The 14553-nt window shown below is 32.5% G+C and overlaps 1 protein-coding gene across 1 annotated transcript in view; it reads right to left on the bottom strand.

The window, feature by feature from the left end:
* Positions 1 to 14553, bottom strand: part of LOC140441174 (uncharacterized) — a 97556-nt gene that overhangs the window by 22436 nt on the left and 60567 nt on the right. Inside the window, exon 3 of the mRNA XM_072531655.1 lies at positions 2164 to 2216. Within this exon, the coding sequence (XP_072387756.1) occupies positions 2164 to 2216 (53 nt within the window). The remainder of the gene's footprint in view (positions 1 to 2163; positions 2217 to 14553) is intronic.

Below are 14553 nucleotides of genomic sequence, written 5' to 3'. Positions count from 1 at the left end.
CAAAATTTTACCTACTCTAAATCTTGAAATTCCATATTGTTCTCCGAGACGAGATGTTGATTGGGTAGGATTTTGCTCAATACTTGCACAAATCAAAGTGTTCCTTAGTTCCAAATCTGGATTTACCTCCTTTCGTCTACTAACTCCTCTTGGAGCGAACACTGATCCATAAGTAAAAAAAATTACGTATAATAGACTCAATTGTGGATCGTGCTGGAGCCGGCCTATTTGGAAACATATTTACAAATTGTTGTCTAATCATGTTGTCTGATAATCCATTCACATGCCAGATAACAATTTGCACTTTTTCCTCGACCGTTAAAACCATTTTTACGAATTGTTTTTTCAATAAAAAGTTTCTGTTTACCGTGCAAAAGCACTTCTCGATATTTGATGGCTGAAGGCTTGATGATTTGGTTAGCTGTAAAGCAGGCAGCTGTTCGCGCGCATCCATTCCAATGTTGTCAATTGTTTTGAAAATCATTACCTGTACAGAGGAATTGATATTAACACTGAGAATTTAGTGATGGATTTGACATTAAACAGTCTTTACCGGATTATTTTGCATTCACAACTGAAGACTGTAAAATTGGAATTGAATTTGAATTATTTTGTATTTCTATTTTATAACATTGGAAAAAGAATAAATTGTAAATAATGAGTTTTTTGAAAACTTGTTACCTAATATGTATCATATTTTTTATTATTTTTTGATTGAATAAAACAAAAATGTTATCCTTGGTGTGAATTGAACCCCAACCTTCTTGTCAATAGACCACGTCTCTAACTATTACACCAATTCCACATACAATAGTTGTTTTCGGACCGAACATACCTACCTTTAGTTTAGTCAAATATTTCAGTTGAGTTATTTTTATTATTAACTAACTTAAAGATTTATAATTTAAAATCGCTACTAATTAATGTTTTTTACTATAATATATCTTAATTTATTCAATCATTTATTCTAACATCAGAAATTATTAAAATAAAATATTTTCGAGGTCATCCGTATAATTATGACTGAAGTCAAATAGCCATGTCTAAGAACTAGTTTATCTCGTACTATCTCACAACTTAATCTATCTTCTATCCTTTCCGCTATTTTGCCGGGTGGTAAGACACTCATCACTGTATATTATATTTATAACGTGGAATATAAAATATAAAAGTTTTGTAGCGTTGCCAGAATATTGTCGATGCGCTTTTCTGGAAGTACTTTATTTAAAGATTACCTAATAGTCTAGTCGTCAGAGATTTTACCTTAATCATAGCAAACGAGCAAGCTGAATTTTGCTGAGAATGTCAATTGTGAGACCCCAAAAAGATCCAAAAAGGTTTACCACTCTTCCCCCTAAAATGCCCCCTCGTAGGGTGGAAAACTAAACAAATCGATTTACCAAGAATCTGTACGCCGAAGAAAAAAATATTTTAGCTGAGATAATTTTGATAATTTTGAAAAAAATATATTTATTAGCAAATTTGTACAGAATGGACCGTTCTTTCAGAAACAATACTTAAAGCTACCGGCGATTTTGAATGTCAGTTACGCTCGCGTAATCAATTTTAAATAAAATTTTTATCAACTCGAAGGTTATTTTATTTATTTAGCGTATGGACTTTCACAGTACGATAAATATACAAATACAATAATATATACATATATATTAAATATATTATTTAAACACTAAAGATAGAATGAATGACACTAAATATTAATGTCCAATTTACATAGCCATTCAATTGCTTCTGGGGAACATTCCGCAAAGTCCTGGAGGTTTCCACGGTAGGCACGATTCAAGTAGTCTGAAAATTCGACGGTAAAAGTTGCGTTTTAAAGCCTTACATTTATTGCCAAAACTCAAAACCGAAATTTTATATAAGACTGATATGTTTTTGTACACATTTATGACAAATCGAAGAATGGAAAAAGGAACGTATTTTTGAAATGTGTAAACAATTATTTCCCAGCTGAGCGCTTTCGACTCACAAAGTCATCTTCAGAGCTATGCTATAATAGAACAATAAATAAGTATCACTACTAAGAGAGATCTTATTTGGTAAAAAATTACAGAAAATTTTCTTTTTAAGCTGGTTCTATTACAAATTTTCCATTTTTTTGTTATTAATAAATACACATATTAAGCGGGCTTTAGTACTAACCTGCATACTATTTGAAGACACTAGTACCAAAAACTGACAGCAGATGATTGTAGCTGAAACAATTTTTATAATTAAAAATTATTAAACGAATCATTAATTTATTCTTATATAATTGCTACTACAAAGGTAAAAATTACTAAATACTATCCTGAAACTTATAACTAAAATTATATATACACTCAGGTGCAAAAAAATCGATCCATTCCTTATTTCTTATTTATTTGAAGTTGTATAATTTTAGAGACATTAAATTACGTATGTAAATTTAGGTGTACCCTCGTATACGAGAAATAAAATAATATTTTTAATATTGCTTTTTATATATCTTAAACCAAATTGGTATTTCAGGTTTTTGTCAAAAATGATCTGAAGCAAGTAGATATTTATTGAATGTTGTTTTTAATTCAACAACCATCATACTAGTGTAGTGATTTTATTTTCAAAACGTGTTATATTTTTATTTAATTATCCTTCCAAAATGTCTCTAACTCCGACAGATTCTGCAAGGGCGGTGACTTTAGTTCAAGATGGTCGTAGCCAATATTATGCAGCTGAAATGTTGGGTGTTAGTCGATCTTCGTTTCAAAGAGCAGTTCGGCGTTTTAGCGACACCGGGAACTTCACAAAAAGACCAGGATCAGGTCGTAGAAGGGTAACATCCGAAAGAGATGATCGATTTCTGGTCTCATCATGTTTGAGAAATCGGTATCTAACTTCAGTTGAACTGGCAAATCGTCTGAGCGAAGTGAGAAATGTGGATGTAAGCAGATGGACAGTTCGTCGACGACTTGTAGAAGGTAATTTATTATCCAGAAGGACAGCCCTATCTTCAATACTATCCATAGAACATCTTGCAAGAGAACATGAAAACTGGAGTGATGCAGATTGGAGCAATGTATTATTCTCAGATGAGTCCAGATTTTGTCTAAGGTCACCAGACGCCCGAGAAAGGGTTTGGAGAAGACACGGAGAACGATATTTTCAATGTAATATTGCCGAAAGAATAAGTTATCGGGGGGGGGCTCCGTTATGGTTTGGGCTGGTATCAGTTCAGAAACCCATACTGATTTAGTTATTGTAGATAGAGGTTCTATGACTGCTGCAAGATACATAACAAGTATTTTAGATCAGCATGTGGTACATTTTGCTCCTTTCATTGGACCTAATTTTATTTTTATGGACAACGCGCGTCCTCACCGTGCTAGAATCGTCAACCAATATATAGAGGAGGTGGGAATTGTCCGTATGAACTAGCCAGCTTGCAGTCCCGATCTCAATCCCATAGAACATCTATGGGATATGATGGGAAGACGTCTTCGAGCACGAGTACCCCGTCTAAACAACTTGGCTAAACTTACAGCGGCTCTTCAAGAAATATGGGACCAATTGGATCAATTTGATATCCAGAGGTTAATTACCCCAATGCCGAGACGTGTACAGGCTGTTATAAGGGCCCGAGGGGAAAACACTAGATATTGATTTATTATCAATGTTTTTCTTAATTTCAGAAAGTTTTGAATATTCTTGTATTCTTGAGTTTTGGCGTATGTCTCTATAAATAAATGATTTTTTTGGGTAATCTGTAAAAATTATTTTAATCTAACATTAAAGTACTTCTACATACTCGTATATACCTGATTTAAAACTAATATCTTCAAACGTTTTCTTTTTCAGCAAATAATACCCATGGATCGATTTTTTTTGCACCCGAGTGTATATATATATATATATATATATATATATATATATATATATATATATATATATATATATATATATATATATATATATATATATATATATATACTCTCCAGGTGTCCAGATACTCTCCTGACAAACGAAGACTGGAGATTCCTCAGATAATTTTAAGACAATTTTACCCAATTCACCTAGTCCGAAAATGCTTCCTAAGGGAGCTAGAGCTCTTTGAAGGTGGCGCCTTGCAAGTAGTTTTTTTCAAATGCCTCCAGAACGGATGCCTTCTTCTTTAGAAAAACGAAAAAACGAAAACTAATACTTTTATCCTTCAGAGTTAAATCGATTCCATTTAAGGTTCCGAAAAATATAATTTAAATGGTTTTAAATATGAACAACGCACACTGTCCGGAACATTGCGTTTCAGACACTTAACGTTTCCGTTCAGTATATTCGAAAACAATATTTTACTGATGCCGACGGCTACGTAACGAGTCGTAACCGGTTTGTAAGGATAATGTTAATTAGATACCCGTCGTTTTCCCCTTGTTGTTTATTTAGGTCTTTGTTTGATTTTGATACAGAGTATTTAAAAAAAAATAATTTTCGAGGCTATTTTGTCATTTGTGCATGTGTTTTTATTGCTTTGTGACAATTAATCACGGAAGTGATAAACAATTAAACCTATTGAACAAGTATTGCAAATAAAGTACCTAGGGATTAGAGTGTTCGCTGAGAGATCATGAAAAAGTATTAAAAGAAGTAAGAGATCAAGTACAAAGAGCAAATAGATTAGCAGGATGTCTTAATTACACTATATGACGTAACCGACATATTAACTCTAAGATCAAATCAAGAATCTAATAGCCAGTATAAGACCAATAATGACGTATGTATCAGAATCAGGACCCGACATGAGAATACCTGGAAGAATTACAGGAAACACATTGAGATACCGAATAAGGAGTGACGAGATTAGAACAAAATGTAATGTACAGGATATAAACGAGTGATAACTAAATAGAAATAAGAATGGGACAATCATATCAGTAGAATGACGAACACAAAAGTCGTTAAAATAGTAAGGGACAAATCACCAGGTGGTAGAAGAAGCTCCGGTCGACCATGCAAGAGATGAAGTGACAACCTTTCATAGAGGCAACAACTCAATGAACAATTAAAATCGCTTAAATAAAGAAGAAGATAATTATTATAAGAGAGTCACACTAAAATCTGTAGTAGATACCATAAATTGATTATCTGTTAAACCAAACATGGCATCTATCTAACCAAACATCACCAATAATAAATAGTTAAATTTCTATTTTACTTTATTCTTCTTCTTCAGATGCAAATCCACTAATGGATGTTAGCGATCACATTTTCCATTAATTCTCTATTTCTTGCAATATGTATCAGAGATTGTATGTCGTTAATCCCTGTCCATTGCCTTATGTTTCGGAGCCAGGACATTTTCTTGCGTCCCATTCCTCTCTTGCCTTCAATTTTACCCTCGATTATAAGTTGGAGGAACTGGTATTTTTCATTTCGCATGATGTGACCTAGATACGCCGTTTTCCTTTTCTTGATGGTTTCGAAAAGTTGGCGTTCTTGGTTTATTCTTTTAAGGACATCTATATTTGTGATTTTCGCTGTCCATGGTATTTTTAGGATACGGCGATAGAGCCACATTTCGAAAGCTTCTAATCTGTTTATATCCCTCGTTTTGAGTGTCCAGCCCTCTACGCCATATAGCAGCACTGACCACACGTAGCACTTAGTAAACCTTAGTCTCAGTTGAAGATCGAACTCTGAACAAGTCAGTTCATTTTACTTTATACACATACTAAAGTATAAGATATACATTATCAAAATTTCATTTTACAAAACATTTTAATATCCGAAAAACTGAGCTATAAAACGCTCAGATAGGCCAATTTTTAAATATTCATAGAATATTTTGAGTTAGAGTCTTTGAGCCTTGCATGATCTTAAAAAGTAGAACACATTGGTTATATATTCTGGAGTTTTGAGAGAAATATTTTTAATAACTATTAATAATCATATTTCAAAAAACAGTAATAATTAGTTAAGTTTTGGTACTATTTAAAAATAGATTTGTTTAGTGTAAATAATAAAAAATTAAGTGAATTGTCGTTAAATGTAATTGTTAATGGGCCTTAGAGTCACGGTGATTTATCGATGTTCACTATGTAACATGTCAAAATGCTTAAAAGTTTTAATTTATTTATTTTCTCTTTATTTTTTCAAATTTTTTAAGGTTATTCAATTATTTCTCTGAGTCCGCTTTGAATTTTTCTAAAAAATCTCTTTTTAAGATGATGCAAATAGCACAGTTACCTTTGCGTAATACTGCGACCACGCTCGATTAGTGACGTTACGAGGTTATAGAGATTCTCGTAACGTAAACCGCCGCAACTGATATACTGGGCGGGAGAGCGTTCAACTGTGACTTGTCGTGAGTTACGCTCACACTCCATAGCTTACGTTCACGCCCGATCACTAGTTACTATTCAGAATGCGGCTTTTTAGATTTTAACGCGCTAGAGTATTGTAGTGGCGGTCTACAATAAATTTCAACTTGTCATTGACATTAGCAAGTCAAAAGTTTCCTTGATTAATTGATGGTGAAATAAAATAATTATACAGTCGCTCCTTCAGTAATTAGTTCAATATTAATAATTAGAACGACAATAAAAAATGATTATGTTTACATGTTCTGCACATTATACGAATAAAATTGGTAAAACTACATTGTTCGCACAATAGTTATCGCAAAAGAATATCTTTTGCATAAGAAAATAGTGTTTTTAAATTGCCCATGCATAATTTAATCGCTTTTCTCATTGCATTCTAATTTAAATGGAAATAATATAGTAAAAGTCTTTAATAGTTATAGTTATTTGAATACGTTGGGGAATTGTGCTCTAATTGTCTTTAATTTTACGCAAAATGATTGTACAGGGAAAGTTTAGCAATTTATTATAACTACTTCCTTACACAAACCAACAAAAATACAAAACACACCTACACGAAACACGTCTTTTAATTGAATTATGTAACTAGTTATTAAATTTAAATTTTAGAATATTGGCACTGTTTTATTTATATTCCGATCTTTAAAATGAACTTTGTAGTTTTCATTATTTTCTCTATCTTAATATATGAAACAAAGGCGTTTGGCCAAAGGGTGCAGTAGTATCAAAGTTTTTTGTGAAGAGGATGATGCCAAAGTGACTGGATCTCCCTTAAAACGTGTTCTTAAAGTTAAAAATTATAAAGATCATTCATTATAATCCTTCCTCATTGTGTGACTCTTTTCTTGATTTTGAAGTACTGCTCACTGATGTTAAACCTGATTATTTGTGTCGTAATGAGACGAGCTTGTACCTGATAAGCTACATACTGTATATTAAGTACTATAAGGTGGTTTCTGGATTTTTCAGGACAGTCAAGTCTCATAGAAGCGTAGGTATGGCGTAGTCCCTTTTTCACATCTATTCTTTCCGTTAATTCATTTTGTATCCGGATTCTACTTTCTACTTTTAGAGATTCTTTTATCAGTTCTATTAGTTGTGTTGCTATATTAAATTCTTTCATTGCTTTTATTAAGAATTCTCCGTTTATATTCTCATATGCGCTTTCAAAGTCTATGAAGAGATGATGTTGTCGATGTTATATTCACTTGTTTTTTCGAGGATCTGTGGCAGAACAAATATCTGGTCTATTGTTGACTTCTGTCTACAGAAGCCACTTTGGTATTTGCCAACTATTTTTTCAGCGTGTGGTCTAAGTCTTTCATAAATGACGTTGGACATCATTTTGTATGCTGCATTCAGCAGCGTGATTCCACGGTAGTTTCCACATTCTAACTGATTTCCTTTTTTATGTAATGGTACAATAATACCGCTATTCCACTGCGCTGGTAGCTGTTTATTCGACCATATCTTTGTTATCATTTCATGTATTGTTTTTTGTAGTGCTCCTTCTTCCTTCAGTAACTCCGATGCTATTTGATGCGATCCCGGTGCTTTATTGTTCTTTGATTTGTCTACTGCTGATCTAATCTCGGCTATTGTTGGTGTAGTCTTTTCTCTGTTGTCTGATTGGTCTAATGGTATGTCAGGGTTCGTCTCTCTCCGATCTCCTTCAATCTTTTCCGTAAAATGTTCTGTCCATCTATTAGTATCTCTTGCTGTTCTGTCAATGTATTACCTTCCTTATCTTTACACATCATTTTTCTCGGTTTGAAGTCTTTTCTGCTTTTGTTCAGTCTCTGATAAAAACTTTTTGTCTCTGTGGATTTACTTAGTTCTTGTAGTTCTTTATTCATATATTCTCTTTTTTCTTCGGTGAGTTTTCTTTTCTTTTTTGCGTAGTTGTTTATATTCTTCCTCTGCTTGTTGGGTTCTGTGCTCCTGTTGCATCAGTAAATATGCTCTGTTTTTTTGTCTGTTATAATCTGACATTCTTCGTCAAACCAGTCATTCGTTCTTGTTCTTCTTTCTCTACCTTCTATGCCTAATACTTCTTTAGCTGCCTCTTTTATGATGTCTCTGCATTCTTCCCACTCCTTTTTTAGGTTTTCATGTGTTATTCTGTTTTCTAGTTTGTTGTTTATCTTGTCTTTATGCTCTTTATTTTTGTTTGTTTCTTTAAGTTCTTCTTCCTTGTATCGATCATGTTTAGAGCCTCTTTTCTTTTTGATGTTTGAAATTCTAGCCCTTACCCTACTTTCGACCAGGTAGTGATCAGAATCCGCATTTGCCCCTCTTCTGGTGCGGACGTTTATTATATTCGATTGGTGTCTCGAGTCTACAATGACATGATCTATCATATTTACTGTAAGTCTATCTGGGGATTTCCAGGTACCTTTGTGTATATCTTTGCGAGCGAAATACGTGCTGGCAATCACCATGTTAAGTGATCTTGCTAGGTTTATTAACCTATTGCCTTTGTCATTTTATTGCTCATGGAGGCTGTGCCTACCTATTGTGGGTTGGAATTGCTGTTATTTTCCAACTTTGGCGTTTAGGTCTCCATAGATTATCCAACTTTGGCGTTAATGTCTCCATAGATTAATTTTATATCATTTTTTGGGCATAACTGATATGCGGACTCCAATTCGTCGTAAAACTCTTCTAGAATTTCCGTTTCTTTTTCTTCTGTCGGGGCATGCGCATTAATTAGACTGTAGTTAAAGAAACTACCTTTAACTCTTAAAATAAACATTCTTGGACTAATGGCTCTCAAATTCTTATAGTATGCTTTACTGGCTTGTTTACTATGAATCCTGTGCCTAAGACCTGATCTTTAGGATCGCAGCTGTAGAAAATCCTATGGCTTCTTTTTTCCATTACATTGTTTCCAACCCACCTCATTTCTTATATGGCAGTTATGTCTATTTTGTATCTGTCTAGTTCATTAAGGAGATTTTGGAGAGCTCCCAATCTATATAAGGTTCGAATATTCCATGTCGCAACCCTCAAATCGTGTTCTTTTTTCTCGCACAGTCGTCGTCGTTTGATCAGTCCAGCTTTTCTTCCTTGAACGTTCATAACTCATAGTTTTTTTAGGAGAAGGTAGTAAACCTTCAGCCCAACCCCCTATTCGTCGAAGGACAAAGACTCTCTTCTTCGTCAGCCCTGACCCCACCTTCCACTGGGGGTTGGTTACCCAATCTCCAGTGAGGTTGCTCAGGTTACCGGCGTGTACCAACTTGGAGGTGAAGATAGGAATTGAGTAGAATATTAATAATATGATATAATTGACGCCTCTTGGATATCACAGTGTAATTCTAGTGGGCCCTCTATTGTCAGTTCTTCTCGGTAAATGTCACGCCCACTGCCATTTTAAAGATTTAATTCTATGGATTACATTAATTTTGTATATAATGATAATTTGAATATTAATTTAAAATTTAAAATTCTAATTGATGTATTCTTAAATTCTATAAATATTTCTTTGCCAGAAAAATCATAATTTTTGAATAAAATATCCAGATATGTTTTTTTTTTGGAAAATCAAATTTTTAGGCTTTAGCCGTAATCGACATCCAAAATGCAGAGCTCCAATTAAATGAAGTCCAAGGTGAAACAGTTTAAAAAATTACATATTTAGGAACTGTCGACAAAGAATAATTAAGTGTTATGTTTGGTCTGTACTATTGTATGGAGCAGAAGTGTGGACCCTAAAAGTATCAAGCATGAACCGAATTGAAGCATTAGAAATGTGGATTTATACACGGATGTTGAAGATACATCTGGGCTCATTAATAACCAACAAAGGAGGCTGTACTGAAGAAATAATGCGGCGGTCAGCAATCGCAAAAAGCGCTATGGCAAAATTAACAAAAATTTGGAAAAGCCATGAAATAACTACCGATACAAAAATGAGACTAGTAAGAAGTCTAGTTTTTCCAGTTTTTACTTATGCATCGGAATGCTGGACCCTTACTAAGAAAGACAAAAAGAACATAGATGTATTTGAGATGTACTGCTGGAGACGAATGCTGAGAATACCATGGATGGCCCGAAGAACAAATGAATCCATACTGGACCAGCTAAACCAGCTAAACTAAAGAACACAAATATCAGAACAAATAATAAGCTATTTTGGACATGTGCTTCGAAGAAATGGTCTTGAAAAACTTACCATCCAGGGAAAAGTAGAAGGCAAAAGAAATAGAGGTAGATCTCCCACACGATACACGGACCATATTGTTGCTACCATTGGCGCTCCATTGTCACAATGTGCTAGAATGGCAGAAGATAGAAAAACGTGGAGGAACATTGGGAAATTTAGCTAATAGCTTCATGATATCACGATACCTGCATCAGGTTAACGACTAAGAAGAAGAAGAAGAAGTTGAAGATACCTTGGACGGCAAGAAAATCTAACGAAGAAGTACTAAGAAGACTCGACCAAGATAAAGATTTACTAAAGACTGTTTAAACAAACTGTGTTTAAAACATCGGAAAATGTCGTATCTGAGACATCTATTGAGGAGAAATCTAAATGGAACACTGCGATCGATTCTTAAAGGGAAAATAGAAGGTCGAACAGGTGTAGAAAGAAAGCAGGTTTCTTGGCTAAAAAACATTCGTGAATGGACTCAGATATTAAATGTAGGAAAATTATTCCATGTGGCAGAAGATAAAAGGAGGCTTCGCAATGGTTATCGCCAAGGTCGGATAATTCTGAAGAAGAAGAAGCACGGAAAGATCAGAATTTGATCATTATTTGAGGGTAAACGACATCTCTCAGAGTTTCACCTCAAATCATAGCTAATGCCTATGAGATCGAGGCCAATAAGTCAACTGTGTAATTGGTATTACCACCCTATCTAATTATTAATTTATTTTAGAATTTTTGGAAACTAATTATATATAAAAAATTGAAACGTCAAAAGCAAAATAAATAATTCAATTGTTATTACAATTAATTGTGTTTTAAACTCATATAAAATAATATCTAAGTTAAAAATGCCGCAAGAAAACAGTTCAGAACCATCTTGTTTTCAATTAAGTTGTACGTATACATATTATAGTGTCAAACTGATAGGCGAGCGGTTTACCCCTATAAGCAGAGCATCAACCGACTAAAATTCTTTTTGCATTTCTAATGCACCAAACCTTTTTTATTCGATTCTATATATTTTTCCAAGATGAAATGTATTTTTTTTTTTAATTTTTACAAGTGGGCCGGCAATTGTTATTAACACAACATTTATACAAAAAAGCAATTTCACCACATTGTTTCGGAATCAATTTTTTTAGGTGTATCTCATCAAATAAACACTTTTTCTCTTCTGATAATTTTTCGAAAAATGCTTCCTTTTCGAGTTATTTGCATTTTTTTGTTGAAAAAATGCCTTAATTAGTGATTTTTGGGATTTTTTTTTCTAAAAAACTACTAAATGAATTGCAATTTTACAAATAGCTTTATAATCTTTAAACCGTCGAGTACAAGTTAGAATATTTTGACAAGGATAAATGGTTTCTATCTCGCTAAAAACGTGGACCCAAATATTTCGAATATGCCTTTCGAGAGTATCCCGCTAAGCGTGTACAGCGGTTGAGGTGCTGTAGGCGCTCGAATCTTTTCGACTTTTTTAATAATGTAATATATATACAAAAAATATCTGATAATTGATTAAATGAAATTTTAATTTTATTTAATACTACGTAGGTAAGTAAAAACATTTTCGGATATGCATAAAAATTCTGTTATAACAGTAAATGGTCTAAAAGTTAAAAAATGTGTTAAGCCAGAAACTGTACATCAAAGAGCATTCTCGATTGCTTCTAATCGAGAAGTTAATTTGTCTGTAATACTGAGTGTACCCTTAACCTGTATTCCTAGCTCTTTATTTAAAGAAGATGGTTCTAAAAGAATGACAAAAAAGTCTGATTTGATGCATATATTAGAAAGACAATACGAAAATGATATTGAAATAACATTGCCTTTGGTTGAAAACTACACGATTTTAATGATTGATGGCATGGCCGAATTACAGTCTTTAAATGTAAAATCAATATCTACATATAATGATTTAGCTTATAAAGTTATGGAAACATTATTGCGAAGACTTGAACTCGTAGATGAAATACATTTGATTTATGACAAATATGATAGCACATCAATTAATCCAAAAGAGTTGGAGCGGATGCGTAGGTATGCCAATAACAATCAAAATAAAGAACACAAAATTACTGTTGGTCAATCAACGCAAAATTTAAAAAGTTTCCTTGGAAATAATACTAGTAAATCGATTTTAGTTGAATTCATTGGAAATTATATTAAAAAAAATATTCATTTACCAATAGAAAGCAATAAAAAGTTGATTATTTCTGGTGCTTTCGAACCTCGAAGTAAAGCATATGTGATAGAAAATAATCAGTATTATGATTCAAATTTAGAATGTAATCACTTAGAAGCAGATACTAGGGTTATTTTTCACGCTTTTAAATTACAACAGCAGCATTTGGATATAAAAATTCAAATTATTGTTAAATCTCCAGACACAGATATATTTATTTTACTTTTATCTCATTATCATGATTTCACAAGTGTACCACTTTTATGGTTTCACACAGGAAATATTGTAAAAAATGTGGATCGTTTTCGATATATACCTGTACATCAAATTGCAAAAGAAATTGGAAAAATAATGTGCAACAGTATCCTAATAATGCATTTTATAACAGGTTGTGATACCACAAGTTCATTTTATGATATGGGAAAAAAGAAGGGTTATAAAGCTTTGCAGAAATTAACTGATAGTCAATTGGAAAAATTAAGAAATTTGCCTACTTTACCTTTAGATGAAGGACTTACAGTTTTGACTCTATTTTTATCTAAACTGTATGACCCTCAAAATAAGTTTAAAAAATATCATGAATCCATAAATGAATTAAGATATAATATTGCATTAAAAAAAATGCATCTAATGAAAAATTACCACCTTCGAAACCAGCATTATTACAACAATACTTAAGAGCAAAGTGGCAAATAAATGAATGGATTCAAGCAAAAAACAATATTATTTCATCTCTTGATCCGTTAACCCATGGTTGGACAATGGAAAATAATTGTTTCGATTTTAATTATTTTGAAGGCGAAACTAGTTTAGATATGTTACAAAAGTATTTCTGCTCATGTACCGGAAAATGTTCTACGAAAAATTGTAATTGTATTTCCTATAATTTAGAATGCTGCGCAGTATGTGCATGTACACCAGAGAATTGTAAAAATGTTAAAGACGACTCTATTGAAGACAATGAAATCAGCTTATTAGATGGAAATCCTGTTGCTGTTGACGAAAATTTTCAAATTATTGACAATGAAAACGATGTATAATTAATATTATATTTTAATTTTATTATATTTTTCAATGAAAATTAATTATATATTGCTTAATGTATTTCACTGTAATAAAATATTCAATAATATAGTCACCACGTATATTAAAAGAAAAATTACATTATTATAGCATTGTAAAAAATTAATTTTAATTGTTTTAATTATAATATGTCTATATAAAAATAATTAGAAATATCTTTTTTTTTTAATAAATTGTACGTAATATTTGTATTGAATTTTTTAAATTTAAACAAATATTTCTACGCGCCGCACGCCTGTATCGCCGCAACCGCTGTACACACTTAGCGGTAGACTGCCCGAAAGGCATATTCGAAATATTTGGGTCCACGTTTTTAGCAAGATAGAAAAAAATTATCCTTGTCAAAATATTCTAACTTGTACTCGACGGTTTAAAGATTATAAAGCTATTTGTAGAATTGCAATTCATTTAGTAGTTTTTTAGAAAAAAAATCCCAAAAATCACTAATTAAGGCATTTTTTCAACAAAAAAAATGCAAATAACTCGAAAAGGAAGCATTTTTCGAAAAATTATCAAGAGAGAAAAAGTGTTTATTTTGATGAGATACATCTAAAAAAATTGATTCCGAAGCAATTCGGTGAAATTGCTTTTTTGTATAAGTTATTTGTTAATAACAATTGCCGGCCCACTTGTGATTATTTAAAAAAAATACATTTCATCTTGGAAAAATATATAGAATCGAATCATAAAGGTTTGGTGCATTAGAAATGCAAAAAGAATTTTAGTCGGTATATTCTGTTTCTAAGCGTCTTTTGAGGGGTAAACCGCTC

The sequence above is a fragment of the Diabrotica undecimpunctata genome, chromosome 5 (assembly GCF_040954645.1).
Source record: "Diabrotica undecimpunctata isolate CICGRU chromosome 5, icDiaUnde3, whole genome shotgun sequence".
Taxonomy (NCBI): Eukaryota; Metazoa; Arthropoda; class Insecta; order Coleoptera; family Chrysomelidae; genus Diabrotica; species Diabrotica undecimpunctata.
This window is presented reverse-complemented; position numbering and strand designations above follow the sequence as displayed.